This window comes from Equus asinus, chromosome 13, assembly GCF_041296235.1.
Source record: "Equus asinus isolate D_3611 breed Donkey chromosome 13, EquAss-T2T_v2, whole genome shotgun sequence".
Lineage (NCBI taxonomy): Eukaryota > Metazoa > Chordata > Mammalia > Perissodactyla > Equidae > Equus > Equus asinus.
This window is the reverse complement of record NC_091802.1, coordinates 19,450,864-19,469,089: the sequence shown is the minus strand read 5'-3', so window position 1 is coordinate 19,469,089 and position 18,226 is coordinate 19,450,864. Positions and strand designations below refer to the sequence as shown.

Below are 18,226 nucleotides of genomic sequence, written 5' to 3'. Positions count from 1 at the left end.
GAGGACAGAGTCTCTATCCCAGGACCTCAGCTGCTGCAGCCCAGGGCAGAGCGAGGAGCCGGTTGGGGGCCCTGGGCCCTCCGAGTTTTTCCCTGAAATCGTATACTAGGTTCCGACTCCGGCGTGGCAGCACCAAGGCGGAGGGAGGTGAGCGAACGTCTCGACCTCGGGTCCGGCCGCCGTTCGGCCCCGTCCCTCCGCAGTGAGGACGCTAGAGGCCCCGGAACGGGCGGCAAAGTCGAGCGAAGTTTAGCGGGCGGCAGGGAAGGCGGGACCGCAGGCCGCCCCAGGACGGTCCCGACTCAACGCCCTGTGCCCTCCCCCGCCGGCACGCGCCCCGGCCCTCCTAGGCGCCTTGAGTGTGGTGAGGTAGCGCGCGGGTGAGCGCGAGAGTGTGTGCGGGGAGAGGGGGGACGTGATGAATTGCAGCAGAGAAATCCCATTAGATCCGGGGAGATGATTAAAGGCGAGGTCTCGGCCGGGCGCGAATGGCGGGAGCCACGGCAGCTTCCCGCCCGCGGAGCCCGCGCCCCGCCCGGCTCGGCCGGCGCTGGGGGCAGCGCAGCCGGCGGAGCGCAGTGCCTGGCTGGGCAGTCAGATGCGCGGAGCTGGGCGCCGGGATGGTCCTTTCCTCCCACCCCCGGGACCCCGCCCCTGACCCCGTCCTGCCGCCGGACGCCGGGGTCCCTTACCATGAGCCGGGAGCGCCAGCAGCGAGGGCAGGAGCAGCAGGGCTGCCGGGTGCATGGTGTTGGCTGCGGCCGCGCCCCGGGTCGGGGCCGCGGCGGGAGGGCGGGGGGCTCGGCGGGGCGTGGGCACGGGGCACAGAGCGGGCGGGGTCCGGCCGGGGAGAGGGAGCGGGGCCGCCGCCGCCGCCGCCGCCGCCGCCTCCGCCTGACAGAATCAGCACCACGGCTAGCGCCTGGCGTCGGCGCCGGGGATCGCCGCGCGGGGCTGGGGGCGGGGGCGCGGGAGGAGCGGCTTACCGTAAAGTCTCAAGCAAAGGCGCACTAGACCCAGAGGCGGGAGCACAAGCTCTTGCGCCGCCGCCAGCTCAGGGGAAGGACTGCCCTGCTAATGTGGGCACACGGCTGCCGCCCTTCCGCGCGGCCCATGCCCAGCCAGGCCTGCCACCCTCACCCCCAATAGCAGCCTGCTAAGCAAGTGGGGTTCTAACCTGGTTCTCCATGGGACAGCAGCCCTCTCCCCATCTCTCCCCACCTCATCCTGGTACCTGAGGGCACTAAGGGTGACCTGGAAAGACGTCGCGAGTGAAGCAGCTTGCGAGGCCCGCGTGCCCTTGTGACAGCTTCGTCTTAGGCCGATAATGAAGATGGCTTTTGAGCATACAAAGGACAATAAATTATTACTGTGCGCTCAATAAATGCCAGGGCTCCAGGCAGCTGCATCAGCAGCAAACTGTGCTCACAGAAAAGCTTAATTATCCTGATATTATAGTTAAAAGCAAGTGGTACTAGTGTCCTGGGAAGACATTCTTCACTTCGCAGGAGGCAACCTGGGCCAAGCTGTGGGCAGCTGAATGTCCCTGAGCAGTTCTGGATATCCAGGACCCTGCCTTGGCCCCCCTACAGGACCAGAGAAGCCGCAGTGCCAGCCAGTGAGAGCAGAACCTTCGTGCCTATCCCTGCCCAGGTTCCTGGAACTGGTGGAGAAAATGGGACAGGCATAGGGAGGTGAAGGCGTTTCCCTAGGGCTATTTTAGATAGGGACTTGAAAAGGCCCAGGGGAGTAGCCAGGGAGGCTGTACAATGCAAGGGCATGGAAAAATAAGATTCCAAAGTTCTGCTTGGGCTGAGGAACCCCAGTGAGTCACAGGACAGCAAAGAGGGCAATCACAGCTCTGCCATTCCTGAGGCTGATGTTTACACCCAGGGGTTTCTGGCTCCGTGGATGGGCTTACTTGACAGTGACCCTGTGACTGATGTTATTGTTCCCTGTGGAGGAAGAGAAGGGCTGAACTCCCTGTGGCCCTGGGGGGAAGGACAGCTTTCTGTTTAGCTCTTTTCATATAAACTTGGCTTCTCCCCAAAGCTTCCAGATCCCAGTCATTGTCCAATGCCCTTCCTGACCTCATCCTGGAATCAGGTGGCAAAACTTCTGCTCTTAAGTCTCATTCCCCAGAGAGTCTTGGTCCTTACCACCTCCACAGTCTTCCAGAGCTGCTCATCAGATTCTTTCTAGATCCTCTTCCTGTGGTCTCTGAGGAGCCACCTTGACCACTGTAAAGAATCCCAGGCAGCAGGCAGGTGGCGTGTGGAATTATCTTAAGGCGTCACTAGGAAAGGATTTCCGGACAGTCATTTTGAGAAGCTGAGAGAAAAGAAGGCAGAAGCAGAAGGATGGCAGAAGGAGGGAGTTGACAAAAGGATCAGAGGTGAGGAGAGGAAGCCAAGAAAGAAGGTGCAGAGGGGAGGGAGAAAGAGTTGCCAACAGAGGAGGGAGGTGGAAGGTTCTGTGGCTGATGGGAGTTTGGGAAAATACTGGCAAATGGCATGAGAGTCCTCTTTTCCTCCTTGAAGGTATTCCTGAGCATATCCTTGATTCCTGGGCCCCTCTGGACTAAGCAGCTTGAGCAGAGGAGGGTGAGTCATGACCCAGGAATGCCCTTTGTATGCCAGGATGATTCATGGGGACTTGGAAGCTGATGGCAGGCTTGTCTCCTGGTAGCTGGGCTCCTTGGTAGGCTGGTTACTACTCACAAGAAGGATGAGGATAGCCACCCAGGAACTTGCCACATCACCCTTGCTATTGCCCCAACAACCCTAGGCATTCAGGAGAGGGTCCAATGGAGACTACAAGTTCCATAATGCATCACTCTGCCCTGAGCTCAGAGGATGGGTTTGTATTACATCATGGGAAGAATAATGCACCTTGGCTGTCCCTCCTGCCTAAAGATGGTCAATGTGGCCTCCATGCAATGGGTTCCCAGTTAGATTGAGTCAGAGTGTGGACCAAACTGGAAAGCAGTAGAGTTTCTGTCAAGCATCCTGTCTTATGCCTTCCAAGGGGTCCATTCTGCCCAGACTTCGGCATCATCCACAAGTTGAGGACAATAGGGTGCCCTAGGGGACATTTGGCTGTATGCTGCAGGCTTATACTGTACTCAAGTCATGTACATATTTGAAAGTGGCAGCCTGGGGAGACTTGCATGTCTCCCTTCACTAGTTTTGTTTCTCCTATTCTCTCTGTGTCCCCCACCCAGTTCTTTGCCCCCAGAGGACCCTGGGCTTCCTCTGTCTATACAAGTGCTTGCTTAATTGTCTGTCCTTTCTACTAGTTGTCAACTCTGTGAAGGCACAGAGCATGTCTGTCTCCTCCACTCCCAACCTGGCCCAGTGCTCAGTTCATAGCAGCTGCTTAATAAATATCTGTGAGTAAATGATGGCATGGGGGTGGGGATGGGGGTGGGGAAGGAGTGTCTAAAGCCCAAGGCAGATCACTGGTGCCAAATGAGTGCTGTGAGATAATGGAGAAGGGGACAATTGCTTCTTTTGGGGGTGGGGGAGGTCATTAAAAGTTTTACACAACAGACAGGTGGGCTGAAATGAAGTCTTAAATATGTTTTAGGTTTCAGTCAGTGAAGAGGAAGAGGGAGGATATCCAGAGTTGAGGGAGTGGCTTATGCAAATGCAAAGTGGTGGAAAATGCAAGGTAGTTTGGGGTCAGTGAGAAGATAGTGCTGGTGGAGAAGGGAGTCCCTGCAGGGATGTAGGAGGAAGGCTTGGAGTAGGCTGGGGCCAGGCTTTGTGGTGATTTGAGCTGCAGTACATCCTTAGTGCCTGCACTGAATGGGCTACCCCATCACAAAGATATTTACACCAAAACGAGGGAGTCCGGAATTATTGGGTTTTTTGGATGGGTTTTCATCCAGGTGAAACTAAGGTGGGTTTTCAAGCATCATGGAAAATGGTAGGGACTGAGGGGTTCATTGCTGACTCACAATGGGGGAGGAATGAGCTACAATGGCTGCATTAGGACTGAGAGCCAGAGAGAGGGAAGGAGGGACTCTCTTCCAGGACCCTCGCAGCCTCTGCCTAGACAGTGCCAGACATCCAGCCCACATCTCCAGAGAATCCAGCTTCACTTCCCCTGTTCCAAATGGCCCATCAATTTGTGGGATTGCAGGCACATTGGTGACTTATTTTGAAGTCTCTGCCTGGATGACACTTGCTTTCTGAGTGAGAGAAGAAAATTACTCTCCTCTAAGACAGCTTTCAACCCAGAGCTACATCTTCTGTAGAGCTAAGGAGATTTGGGGGTTTCAGGGAAGCAGTGGCAGGGGCTGCCACCTCACTCCAGAGATTCCCCGTGGTAGAGTTGCCTGCTCACCTCAACCCACTCCTCAGTGGGGGCTCCCAGACCCTGTGCCATCTGGAACAGTCTGGGATGCCACAGCTCCAGCCAGTCTTCCTGGAATAACCCAAGTTAACCCTTTGAATTTGGGAGCAGGAGGGCTCCATCCTGGTAAAAGCAGAGTCCTGGGTCCTAAGCATTTGCTCCTGCTCCAGAAGCAGGACAAGATCAGCTGCAGCAAGAGCCCAGGGTGGATGGAGACAGCAGCAGAAAATGGTTTGAAGTAAGCTGCTTTCCATCTCCAACCCGGGGCCTCCAGCCGGCCCACCACCCCCAGCCAAGGCCTTTGATCCTCCACGGCTCTATAAATGTTTAATGCCACCGGCTGGGCAGAAATGAGGCAGGTGCTGGAAAAGAGAGACTTGGGATAGGAGTTAAGAACCACAATGCTGGCTAGATTATTTTCATGTAGGAGCCCTGGGATGGGTGGGAGGAGGCCTTCCCCCTTCATGTGACAGGAGTCCCAGGGTTCAAGTTTGCGGCACTAATAAAGAAAACTCTGAAAACCCACCAAGGGGCTGAAAATAAAATGAATAATCAATTGCAGAAGCTCAATCCCCGGTTTGATTGAAGGAGAAAGATGGAAAGTTAAATGACAACCAAATGCAAATACAGCTCAACAAACACCGCAGCAATTACCAGGCGCAGGAACCACATGGTGCTTGCAGGCAACAGGGGTTGGCAATTTGGAAGCCTGGGCCTGTGCAGAGGTGATGGGTGTGAGGCCATTTTAATGGACAGTTAGATAGATGCAAAAACCCCCTGCATCTACTTTGCATACACTGCTAATGAGTGGGGAACTGGAATACTGGCATCCAGGGGGAGATTATGCCACCTTCTGTGGCTGCTCTGTGTCATTTCAGAATGGAAGAGGACCTGAGTACCTGCGAGGTGAGGCCAGAGTGGGTCCTTGGATCAGAGGACCTTGAGAGGGTCATGCCAGTCTCTTTGGATTTTTCACACCAGCTGTTGCAGAAGGGATGAGGGTTGAAGTTGAAGGGAGCCCTGGGGTCCTCTGGGGAAGGGCTCAAGGTGCTGGCCTTCTAACAGCCCAAAGGCCACGATGAGAGTGGCCTTGTTCTCTAGATTTGCATAATGCTTTGCATCTCATTTGAGTGCTATTAATTTGGTGTCAGGCTAGGTTGGCTTGGTGTAGAAAAGAGAACAGCTGGCCTTCTCCCTCCCCTCTGTTCCTTGAGGCTCACCATAAGCCTAGCCCTCCCTAACTTGGGGGGCATGAAGCCTCCACTCCCACCACTTTCTCCATGTTCCCTGGCACTTGGAGAGTCTCTTGTGAAGCCAGCTCCTAAAAGCCAAGGCTGCTGGGCAGTGTGGCCACCTGCAGGACTATACAGAAGGAAGAAGAAAGGTCCCCCAAGGTCGCTCTCATCAGACCCAGAGAAGCCATGGGAGGAAACTGGCAGCCTTCTCCCCAAGCAATCAAGGCGACTTGGCTTGGAAAGGGTCCAAAGATAATAACCTGCAGAAGGAGGGAACCAAGACAGGTGATAATCCCAGAGAAATATAGAGGGCCCTAGAAATAAAATTCTCTGAACTCAATATTTCTAGTGCTTGAACTTACATAAAATACATCTGTCCAGAGGCATTGAGTTTACAGTGGTGCAGCTTGGGGCTGGGGACCTGGTACCAGGATGATGGCCATGTGGTGAGGGAGTGGGTCACTAGGTGGGGTGGGCTCCTGAGAAAGGGGGAGGAGCCCCTGGGTGCATCCTGCAGGCTGCCCTTGGCAGGTGGGCCTCAGGGGGCTAGAGTGAGCTGGGGGTAGGGGTAGGAGGAGCAAAGCTTCCTAGTCCAGCTGGGATGCCCCTCAAAGGCATCTTAGCTCTTCCTTGTGTGGAGCTGATAGTATTTGGTCAATAGATCCGAGAGTATTTATGCATAGGATGAGCAAGGAGAAGGTGCCACTGACTGGTCTCCTTTTGTCAGAGAGAGCCCCTTCACCCTGTGGAATTGCAGGACCAGCTCCACCCACCTCCAAGGACAAGGGCAGGATGGGGGAGGCACGAGCAAATACCCCAGCTAGATTGACCTCATAGCCCTGTCCCTGACCAGCACTCACCCTGGGTCAAGCCATGGCTGGCTGCCTTTTTTATGCCCAAGGCAAGATTATGGGGTCGCTTTGAATAATGTGAGAGGATAATTGAGTTTTCCCCTTTGAGCAAACTCAGGCATGAAGCTTTGGAATTACGTAAAGGATGGACTCATAGCTGATTCATATTTTACAGAAGGGCTTTAAGTATTTCCTCTTTAAAAGTATTGCCACATGCATTTAAAGCAGATTCACAAAAACTTAGTATATTCCCCATATTTTTAGAAGTTAGTCCCTGAATCCAGTGGGCTGTTCCTGACCTCTAAAAATAAGAAGGATAGCACCAATTATTATTTACTATTACTGGGCATTGAGCTGGTGGATTTAAATACAGCCTCACAAGAATCCTATGAGGTAGGTACTGTTATTGTCCCCATTGTACAGATGAGGAAACTGAGACTCTGGGAGGCTAAGTGATTTGTAGATAGTTAGTGGTGAAACCAAGATATACTTCCAAGGCAGAGCGGAAAGGCCTAGATGCCGGTGGGTCTTTGCAGGAGCTGGTGTGGGAGGGATCTCAGGTTCTCTGGCCTCTGGCCTCTGCCCTATGTTCACCTCCAGGAGGTCTGTGCCTAGATGCTCTCCCCTAGTGCAGTCCAGGCTGCTTAGAACAGGCAGGGCAGGGCTGGTTACTTAATAATTTATTCATTAGACAAATATTTATTAAGTGTCCACCGTGCTAAGTGGTGGAGATACAAAGGTGAGTAAAAACAGACACTGGCTCTGCCCGCTCAAAGCTCTCGGTCTAGAATGGGAGACCTTACAAAGAACTACCTAAGTGCAAAACTACAGTATAGCAGGCACTCTGGAGAGGTTCACAGGGCCATGGAGCCTTTGACTTGGGGATTTGGCCTAGTCAGGGAAGGCTTCCGTGAGGAGGTAGGATGATGAATATGAGTTATTTGATTGGGAAGGAACAGAAGTGCATTCCGTGTGCAAAGTAGAAAGCCCGGTGGCAGGCAGGACTAAGAGATGATTAGTGTGGCTGGATCACAGAAAACAAGAAGTGCGGGTGGGATGTAGCTAGAGAGGCAGGCAGGCAGCTCCAGAGCTCCAAAGCTTAGGGGCCTGTCCATGATCTCTATCCGGACCTGCCCACCCCTATCCATTCATCCCCACGCCTTCTCTCATCCTCTGCCCCACCACCTACCCAGTTCATTTATCACCCTCTCACTCATTTGTTTACTGAATGAGGGAACATTCAGGACATCAGGGGCAGGTCCTTCAGGCAGAGCCCTCAAGGAACTCCCAGAACAGGGAGGGGAGATGGAGTCTCAACACCCTGGAATGTAGCCTGTCTGTCTCTACCAGGGGCTTACACAGCAATGAAGCCCGAGAAGCTAAGTGTCTCCATGGTTCACGCTTCCTAAGGCAAGGCAACATCATCCCCTCCAGGCGGACCTTCCAGCCCCACAGTTCCTCCTGGCATCTCATCTCTCATTCTTTTCTGCTACAAAACTAGTCCATTTCTTGCAGCCTCCAAATGGGGAGTGTTCTGATGTTCTTTTTCATTGACCCTTCTTTTGGGTCTCAGAGGCATCTCAGTCCCAGGAGAGCACAGGGAAACTTGGTCAGGTCTCCCTCACATAGCAGAATTCAGCTCGAGATACTTCCTTTTCTGGGCATGAAAATAGGACAGAAATCTCGAATGTCTCTCAATTGTAGCCATGCATTCCCACCCTCCACTCCTCCTTGAACTACTTGTCCTCTGCTTGTGACATCACAATGGTTTCTATGGCAACCGATTGTGAGGTCACTGATCCTTAAAGCAACAGAATCCGCAGGGCCAGACAATGGCCTGGAGGAGAAGGAGAATGCAAAATGGAAGCGCGAGATGGAAATCGTCTCCTGCTGGGAAAGGGCAAGGCCACCCCAGACCTTGGGAGGAGGAGGACTCCACTTCCAGCCCATCTACAGAGAGGGGTCAAAACAGCTTCTTGGTCTTGTCCCTCATTGGAAAACTTCTATACTGACACTGAGCCCCTCCGAAATTGCCCATGAGGGAGAACTTCATGTAATCTGACTGAGACAGGCTGCAGAGATTGATGGGATGTGCTGAGCAGCATCCTGGAATCACTGACTTGGCCCCAAGTTCCACCGGGAAGCAGAGGTTAGGAGCATTGTTCTGGTCTCAGTCCCACTGGCTCCGAGGTGCTGGCCAAGGCCTGGCCCATGTTTAAGCCTTGATTTCCCCATCAGGGACGGAGTGAGGGTGTGAAGGAGCTAAGGAGCCCTATCCTGACTTATAGGACAAGCAACGGATTGGCTTAACGCTCTTGGGCCTGCCCTACGTCTTCTGTAAGAGAGCGGGGAGTCGCCGCGAGTGGAGAAGGGTGGAGGTGGGTGGGCACATGCCGGGTGTTCTCGGTTCAGCCTGGGCAGCCTGTTGGTTCCCTCCGAGGCTTGTTAGTGGTTTGCAAGAGCAAGGCCTGCTGGAAAGGGATACTGCTCATCAAGAGGCTGAGGGGCATCCTGAACAGTGCCCAGGCTTCAGAGTCTGGTCTGGGTTCAAGTCATCCCAGCCTTATCCTTGCCTTGGGCAAGTTTCTGAGTCTCTCTGGGCCTCCATTTCTTTACCTGTAAATGGTGCTGCTTGCCTTTCAGAAAAGTATCCGGTGGGATAATCTGTAGGAGGACTTGGCTCATAGTAGGTGCTCAATAAATGCTCGTTATATTGATGTTTTTGGCCCCGTGGCCCTCAGCTAGGGTTTTGCATTTTACGTGCTTCTTTAATGCTTGTGACCTCAAGTGCAACGTGGAGAATAGAGGACAGTGTTTAGCACGGGGTGAGGCAGCAGACCAGGGTTCAAATCCTGGTCCTTGCCAGCTATAAGCCTTTGAACAAATTACCGAACCTCTTTGTGCCTCAGTTTCCTTAAGTGTAAAATGAGAGATAGTGCCAGCCTTGTCCTCACAGGGTTGCTGAGGACTAAACGAAGCACGTCGAGAGCATGGCCTGGCACAGGTGAAGTGCACAGTGGACAGTGGCGATTGTTCTCAGTCTTGAGAGGGCTGTCTGCACGTGCCGCAGCTTCCGTTCACTGTCAGCTTTAAGGAAATGCCAGTTAATCTGTGGGATGTCCAGAACCGGAGAGTGGGTGAGCCTCAAGACAGGGGCAGAGGATGGCAGCCTCCCCAGGAAGGGGTCTCCAATCCCTTTCAGATTCCCCCAGTGTAGATACCCAGCAGCACTGCTCAGCTCATGCTGGTCAGGGGCCGGGGCCCCAGCTGGGCTGGTGCTCCCTGAAGTCAGGGCCTGGCCAAGGCTCACTCCTTTGTGAAGCCCAGACCAAGGCCTGACACACGGCAGAGGCTCAGCAGCAGTTAAAGTGAACGGAGTTGGATGTCTTAATAACCATACACTGGCTAACATATGTCCTGTGCATACCCCATGTGAGGCTCTGTTCTAAGCACTTTGTATGTTGCTGATCTTTGCAACAACTTACAAGGTAAATATTATCCATTTTAAAAATGAGGAAGCAGAGAAGCTAAATAACTTACCCAAGGTCATACAGCCAGTAAGCGATGATGGGGCTGGAATTTGAACCCAGGCTACCTGGCTCTAGAACCTGCACTTATTTTTAATATTATTATTATTTGCTTGAGGGAGATTCACCCTGAGCTAACATCTATGTCAATCTTCCTCTATTTTGTATGTGAGTTGCTGCCACAGCATGGCCACCAACAAGTGGTGTAGGTCTGTGCCTGGGAACCAAGCCTGGGCCACTGAAGCAGAGCTCACTAAACGTAACCACTAGGCCACAGGCCGGCCCCTAGAGCCTGCACTCTTAGCTCCTACGTTACCCCTAGCCTCATGAGCTCTGTCCACCCATTTTGCCACATCTGCCACCACAAATTTCCTCCCCCAGCTCTCCCTCCTGCCCCTCTCTACTACCAGCTGAGCCTGGACCCAGTGCAGCCCAAAGAATGCAAAATGCAAAAATCCCCCCTACCCGCCTGAGCCATCTGCCTCCTCCTCTGCTGAAACAAAGCGGCGGCTGCCATTGTGCCATTGCCACTGCCACCACCGAAGCCACCACCGGATCCCTTGCTTATTTCAAGTCCTCCTAAAGCTTGTTGAGTTCTTAACTTATTAAAGATAAGCACATGGAAATAGGGAGCAAATCTCTTTATTTATGACATAATCTCCAGCCCAGAAAAGCGGCAGGAACAGTGTTGCCTATATTAGGGAACCAATAGGAAAAAAATCAATTCGATCTGCCGGAGCGTTTCGCTATTAAGTTTCTTCTGATGTTTTTCTGAAGGCTGGCCATGGGGGTCTCCACCAGCCTCCGAGCTGGAGGAGAAAGGAGAGCTCTGTCGGAACAGAGGAAGGAGGGTCGCAAAGAAGGCTGCACACCCGGCTCCCAGACAGATCCTGGTGTCTCTCCACCCAGGATCTCCTTCACTGCTGTCCAAACCTCAGCCCGGAAGTCCTGATGGTGATTAAACCTCCATGTTTCTTGCTGCAGTTTCAGCTGGTGTTTTTAGGGACAGTGGGAGTCGGCTGGTTTTTCCTTGCTTTTTGCAGACCTGAACCCCAAGTCTGATCATGTTTCTGCTAGACCCTTTGAGGGCCAAGATCCTCTTCTTCCTGGAAGAACGTTATTCTAGAGGGGCTCTCGTTAACTGATTTTTAGTAGAGTTGTCTTCTGCTGGGTAACACTGCTTGGGATCTGCAGCCACCCTAGGAGGTCTTCACATCCACCTGCCTGCCTCCAGGAGCCACATCCAAGCGGTCTCCCGGAGACGGGGCTCTCCCTCATTCCTGAGAGCCTCTAGTAAGGGTGGGGGGAGGGGTGCCCCGGCTTCCATAGTAACCGAGATTTCATCTCCTCAAAGGCAGGGCATCATGGCTTATTCACTAGTTTTCCTTAGGGCTGGGCATGTAGTAGGCACCCAATAAATATTCATTGAATCAATAATTATTATTATAATAGCACCATTGATTGAATGCTCGCTCTGTGCCAAGGCTGAGAAGGGCAGGTGCTTTGTTACCCAAAGTAGGAGCCCTCTGCTTCTCCCTGAACCGGAAGACAGCCCAGAAGAGGCCTCCAGTCTTGTTCTGTCTGATTTTTTGCCCAGGAGCAGCAGTAGCAGCAGCTCCGAGAAGTAATATCATCTCCGCTTTATGGAGGAGGAAACAGACTCAGAGAGAAATAACTTGTCCAGGCTGATAAGTGGATGAGATGCTCTATCCATCCACTTCCGGTCATTAGGAAGTCCTTCTTAAGGTCTAACTAAGCTTTCCGGTTTCAGCAGCAGCATTTCCTTCTCTGTCCCACGGAAGCAGAGAACAGCTTCACCACCCATGCAAACTTCCCTGGTTTAAGAGTGTCCGCCAGCCCCTTGTACCAGTTGACTCACAATGAATATTAAACACCAAACCTTACAGAGGCCAGCCCCGCAGGGCAGACAATGAACCAACCCTCCTCGTGCCTGTTCATTATTATAATTAATATTGAGCCAGGGTTCGTGGCAGCGTCGCCATCACCAGGTTTTTGGGCTATTTTAGAAGCTTATTCAGATCAATGACAGACAGCTCCAAACAGATAAACTCCCCATCATCCAGACGAATCAATTGCAACACTGCCGTCACAACAAGCCCAAGAAATCAATCTGATTTCAGGCGACACAGTAGCTCAGCGCTGGGAAAGCTGGTTTTAGTTTCCGTGTGGCTGAGATCCAGCTTCCTCTGCTCACTGGAGCACCCCTTTTTCCCAGCTGGTCTTCCATGCACAGAGGTGCCCAGGGCCCCGGGAGGGCTCAGGCCAAGGGGGCAGTCACATGGAGGACAGGGTGACTGGGAGGCCGTGTGACCTTGAGGAAGGCTCTTGAACCCCCAGACCCAGGAGGAGCTGACTCAGACCCGCTGCTGGGATCCTTGTTTTGCTGGCTTCAGCTCTAGGTTTTCAGCTGCCCTCTGCAAAAACCAAGCCCGGAGGCCTTTCTAGGCTGCCTCCCAAATCAAGGAGCTACAGAGGTAGTCTGCCTACCTCAGGCACCGGGACGACTGTCCTTCTTGATCTTGGAGATGGACTTTGTCTAGCAGCAAAAACCTCACCAGCAAAAAACCTCATCAGAACAGATACAGCCATTTATTGGGTGTTTAATTTATGCCCAGGCACTATGCTAAGTACTTTACACACCTCATCTTCTTAACCCTCCCAATAGCCCAAAGAGATAGGGAGCAATTATCCTCATTTTGCGGAAGAGGAAACCAGAGCCCAGAGAGGTTCAGAAACTTATCCCGAGTCACACAGCTTGTAAGTGATGGAGTCTGGATTTGAACCCAGGTCTATTAAACTCCTGTCCTTAAGCCTTAGCCACCACCCTGTCCTAAAGATGACGTCAAAGATGCCCTCATTCTCCCTCTGCCTGGATTCTGTGTGGTTAAATGAAGCTATTGCTTTTCCTCTAGTCTGCCAGGGAAGGGAGCCTCTCAGGAATTCTCACTCAGTAGTTGTTCCCTGAACTTTCACCGTGATGGCCCAGGCACTGGGTTGAGTGTGTTGAGGAGGTAGAGGGTCAGGAGGCTGAGCTGGCCACCAGCCCACACTCCATCTTTTACTGCTCTCCTCTCCCTCCCCACCCGCCCCCCCAGCCCTGTCAGTATGTCTAGGTGGGGAGGAGGGGGGCCTGGGACAGGCAGCAGGGGGTTGGGAGATGTGACTTTGGAGTCAGCTGATCTGGGTCCAAATTCCAGCCAATCATTTACCAGCTGAATACTCCGGCAAGTCTCTTAACCTCTTGGAACTTCCCTTATCCTGTCTCTACAGCGGGGATACTGTTGCCCAAACCACAGGTTGTGAAGATTCCAGTAAAACTCTGCATGTGCCGTCCCAGGAGAGCGCCTGGCACGGGGCCGGGACACATCATGTGCTGGGTCCCTTTCCTCCTCTCTTGTCCCTGCTCTTTCTGGAACCCCATGCCTTGGGTACCCAGTTCTGAATGGCCAAGGTCAGGGCTTTTCAACTAAATTTTAGCTAAGGAACTCTTTAATCAGGAGACACCTTATGAGAAAGGCAGGGATACAAACAGATAAAAGGGGAGTTGGTTAGATGGCAATAGGGGGCTGGGAGCCCTCCTGCTGCACCCTTTTCTCACCCCCAGCCCCATAGCAGCACCTCTCCCTCCCCCCCCCCCCCATGCTTCCACCGTGCCCTGGGCCTAGCTGGTTTTCTTGCTCCGATACTCTCAGCCACCAACTCCCTTGAGCCTGTTCTGGATGTTGAGCATGACAATTTAGGTGCTTAGCAGGCAAAGCTGCCCCTGGCCACAGGGAGGCTGCATATCCATCTCCTTTGGGGGCTGGGGTTGGGCACTGTGGCTGGAGAGGCATAGATCCGGGGGCCAAATGGCCCTGGAAGGTGCAGGGGGTCTTCTGTCTGTCCTGGGAGCAGTGGGCCTGGGCCGACTCTTGTCGGAGCTGGATGCCTGTTCCCCCTGAGGGAGGCAGGGATGTCTGGACTCTGAAGCCTAGCAATGGAGAGTGACATATAACCCACACAGCTAACAAGTGACAGACGAGGATTCAAAACCGGGATCTATGGCTCCGGAGGGCTGGGATTGCCGACGCTCTCTTGTCTCCATTCAGTGGCTGCCCCCCGCCCCCTGTTCTGCATGGAATCGTCTATCAGCCCTTCTCCCTCCAAATACAGAAACTCAACCTACAGCAGGAGGGAACGGAATTGATACTGGGAAGGACTTCCTGCTTCATTAGCTTGTCTCTAGGATAGGTTATTCAAGAGACTGGGTGCTCTCTCTGGAGGGGTGTAAGATGGGGTCTCAGTTCAGCTGTCCCCCTGTGGCTCCGACATCCTGAAAGCTACTAAGAGACAAGATGACCTCTGATGTGCCTGGCTTTGTCTTTTCTTTGTTGAATAGGTAATGTCTGCACATGGTTCAAAAAATAAGAGTAGGGAAGGCTGTTCAGTGATGAGTCTCCCCCCACCACAGGCTCCCAGTTCCCTCCCCAGAGGCAACGTTCTGCGTTTCCTGCCTAGAGTATAAAGCAAATAGGGACACATATTCTCTTTCTTTAGTCCTATTTTTAATACACAAGATGTAGCATCCCCTGCACACTGTTCTCTGCTTTGCTTTTGTCACCTGACAATATATCTTGGAGATTACTCCGAATCAGTACATAAAGAGCTGCCTCACTCTTAGGTGTTTTTTATGGTCACGGGCTTCTCAGGAGCTCAGAAGTAATCACATCTCGTTTGATTAGCTTCGCATTTCCATTTACGACATCCCCGCCCAGAGAGGGCAGGAAAGCTCTCCAAGGTCACGCAGTAAGGACTGGGGACACGCACCGGCTTCTCCCCCTCCTGCGTCCCCAGCTCCTGCCCCCAGCCGCCTCGAGGCCGAGAGGGGCCCAGGGCGGGCAAGGGAAGGGAGGGGCGTCTCTGATTGAAATGCTCTGGGCGCTGCTCCTTGGCGATCGGCACCGGGTGGCGGGGCGGGGCGGGGCGGCCGGGCCTGGGGCGCGGGGCGCGGGGCGCGGGGCGCGGGGCGGCCGGGCCCCGTGGGAGCAGGCGAGGCCCCGGAAACCCGCGCCGCGTGCTGCCCGGTGATGAGCTCCCGGGCCGAGGTGAGCTTCCCCGGCTGCTCACACGGCAGCCGCGTGGCACCAAAGAAAACGGGTACTTTTTTCTTCCGTGCCTGACAGCTCATTAGAAGAATTAATTTACTCCAGCGTTTGCAGTTTAAAGGACATTATTTACTGGTTAATTGTTGTTATTACAAAATGTTAAATATCATTATTTATTTCCCGGGCCCTGACAGCGTCTCTGACAGGAATTTATTAGGTGAAGCCGTATCACTGGTGCGCGCCCCTGTGCCGGGCAGGGCAGCGTGAAGGTGGGGGGTCCCCGCTGGTGCGAGGTCTCTGGGGAGGGCAGGCGCTTGGAGGGGCGGGACGTGCTGAGCTGCACTCTGCCCCCGCCCCCAGGACAGGTGACCATTGGCTCCTGTTCATCCCCCATTTTTGCCCTCGTTGCGGGTGGGGGCGGGAGGGGAGAAAATGGCAGACACCGGACAGCGCTTGCGCTAAGCTGCAGCTTCGGGGTCAGTTACCAGAATGAGGCCTAGACTTTGGGTCTGGCCCTTAAAAGGTTATTCCGACAAGGAGAGTCTTCAGGCCCCTTTCTTGAACTGGCAGAATGTAAGAGCTGGAAGAGATGAGTGGTTAGCTGGAGCTGGGATCACAGACTGGTGGCCTCCATACTGTAGATGGCCTATGGCTTTGGGTTGACCTGTTCAGCAGACTTCACACAAAAATCTAGATTTCTAGCTTCTCTTGAGAAATCAGAAAATCTTGCCACATTTGGCCCACAGTCTGTATCCGTTCGCAATGACCAGCTGGCACTGAAGGGCAGGGCCACTTAGGGACATGCCTGCTCCCTGACTATGGGACCCTCCACCCTCTGCTGCCCTCTCTACGTGACTTTCCTCTGTAGGCATTTGAGTTTTCAACCCCTGATCCTGTCTAATAATCATGTATAGATGAAGAAACTGAGCCCAGAATGATTAAGTCTCCGACGGCCAGCACCACAGCCCAGCCCCTTTTCACCGCACCACGCTGTCCCTGAATCTCTCTGCCCCACCTCCTCTGGGTCTGGTTTGGAGTGAGTTTGGGCAGGGAGCTCAGGTCTCGGGCAGCCTCCGGGCCAGGAGTGAGAGGCAGCCTAGTGAGAATTAACAAGGGTTCATGGCTCCATAAAGAGCACTCGTTTGCTCATTCGGTAAATATTTCTGAGGACCTACTATGTGACATAGAAAAATGATTTGGATGTGAATCTTGCTCTCAAGGAACTCGATCTGGTGAGACTGTGTGTGTGATACAAGGATACGGTTACAATACGGGGAGATGGATGAGTGGTGGAGGCACAGGGCAGCGCGCAGGAGCAAGGGCTGGCCGGCAGGGCTGCAGGGGATCAGGGAGGAGGCCTTCCAGGGGAGGGAATTAATCCTTTATGGAGCACGTTCTAGGCTGGGTGGGCTGCCTGTGTCCTTACACACATACACAGCTTCTCATTTAACTCTCACAACACGCCTGATTGAAAATATCTGTCATCAGTTGATAAATAGTGGTTACTCCCGGCCCCAGAGAGCCCCACACCCGCTGTCTAGATTTTGCCCCCAGGGTAGATGGCTGGAAGCTGCTTTAGCTTTAGAGGCCCTCTGCGTGGGCACTACCCTTGCCGTGCGGTCTGTCAACCAGCACTGGCATCTCACAACCAGTCTATGGGACGAGGCTGATTACCCTCATTTTACAGGTTAGGAAGCAGCGGCTCATATGCGGGTGACGAGAGCTGGATGCCGACAGATGGGGTGGGCCCTGGGAAGGAGAGAGAGAGGGGTGAGACCCGACACGCAGCCCTGGGAAACGTGGGTCTTCCGGGCAGACTTCAAACAATGGCCCTTTAGACAAGGTCTTCGGCCCTGTTCTTTTCTGCCCAGGAACCTGCCGGCAGCAGGTAGCCTCAAGGAAAACTTGGAGAACCAAAGGGAGATGAAAAGTACTTTGAAAAAGTATGAAAACGGATTCAGCCGAACCACACTGTTGCTATGCTGTAAATTACTACAAAGTTATTTCTGGCTGGCAGCCTGGTTTATTTTAGACCCTACCTCATTTCTTCCAGGTTATAGGCCCTAATCCCTTGCCTGGTGAGACAGAAAGAGATTAGCACTATTGGGGTGAATCCTTAGCACACTCAGAAACTGTAATTACAGCTTGAGGAACTTTACAGATTCCCAGAATATCAGGGCTTGCCATCCTTCCGAGGTCTTCTCCGCCAGCCCTCCCACTTTACTTTATTGCTATATTAAATTTTTAAAAATTTTATTCGCTTCTTGAATAGGTAATCCGTGCCCAAGGTGCAAAATTCAAAAGGCATCAAAGAATACACAGTGAACAGTCTTTCTCACTCTTCGGAGGCAGCCAATGTTATAAATTCCTTGTGTTTTACTATATTTAAAAATAGCATTGTTTTTCTCTTCCGTTCCTGTAGAAAATACAGTGATTCCCGCAGAAGGAAATAAAAATCATATGCAATCCCACCATCTAGAGCTGAACGTTGTTAACATTTTGGTGTGTAATCAGCAAGGCTTTTCTCTTTGCATGGACACACACATCTCTATTTGCAAACCTGCACAACCTGAGTTTATTACTTGTTTACATTAAATATGATTCTTCAAAAATAAGGGTCTGAAAGGACACACGCTAAACTGATAATAATGGGTACTTTGAGGAGAGGAGCCGGATTGGGTTAGGGCTAAGGGAGAACTTTGCTTTATCTTTCTTATTTGAAATTGTTTTTAGGATGAAAATATATTTATATATTACTTCCCTCCACTATTCCAGAATCTGATTTTAAAGGACTGCATCAGGAGTCTACAGTTAACCAATCCGTTATTATTGTGGTTTTAAGATGTTTGCAAGTTTTGCTCTTATCAACAAAGCTGGGATGGACGTTTTTATACAGCTTTGCACACTTGACCAATGTTTCCTTGAGGCAGTTTCTAAGAAATGGAATTGCTGGGTCAAAGGGAATGTACACTCTAAGGCTTTTTGATCCATCATGTCAAATTTCCTTCCTTCTGGGCTGTTCCAATCTTCCGTTCCAGCAGCAGAGCCCACTCCCCACCCCCACTTCCGATTCATCCTGCATCACGTAAGTGTGAGGTTGGTGAGACACTGGGGCAAGACCGTGGGGGCTGGGGCGGTTTCTTCTCAGG

General features: G+C 52.6%; 1 protein-coding gene and 1 long non-coding RNA gene across 7 annotated transcripts in view; one reads left to right on the top strand and one right to left on the bottom strand.

Annotated features, from left to right (window-relative positions):
- SEZ6 (seizure related 6 homolog) overlaps positions 1-893 on the bottom strand; it is a 46,449-nt gene extending 45,556 nt beyond the window's left edge. For 5 of the 6 annotated variants that reach the window (XM_070482692.1, XM_044745515.2, XM_044745516.2 and 2 more), the window contains exon 1: positions 693-883. In XM_070482692.1, the coding sequence (XP_070338793.1) occupies positions 693-747 (55 nt within the window). In that variant the 5' untranslated portion in view covers positions 748-883. Of the gene's footprint in view, positions 1-692 lie in introns of all 6 variants that reach the window. The other variant, XM_044745514.2, reaches the window with a different exon arrangement.
- A 1,384-nt stretch (positions 894-2,277) lies between these two features.
- LOC123276185 (uncharacterized) lies at positions 2,278-10,859 on the top strand. Its single transcript, XR_011493690.1, has 4 exons — positions 2,278-2,395; positions 2,541-2,603; positions 3,299-3,391; positions 10,750-10,859. It is a non-coding gene; the product is annotated as an uncharacterized lncRNA (long non-coding RNA).
- Positions 10,860-18,226: the final 7,367 nt, after the last annotated feature.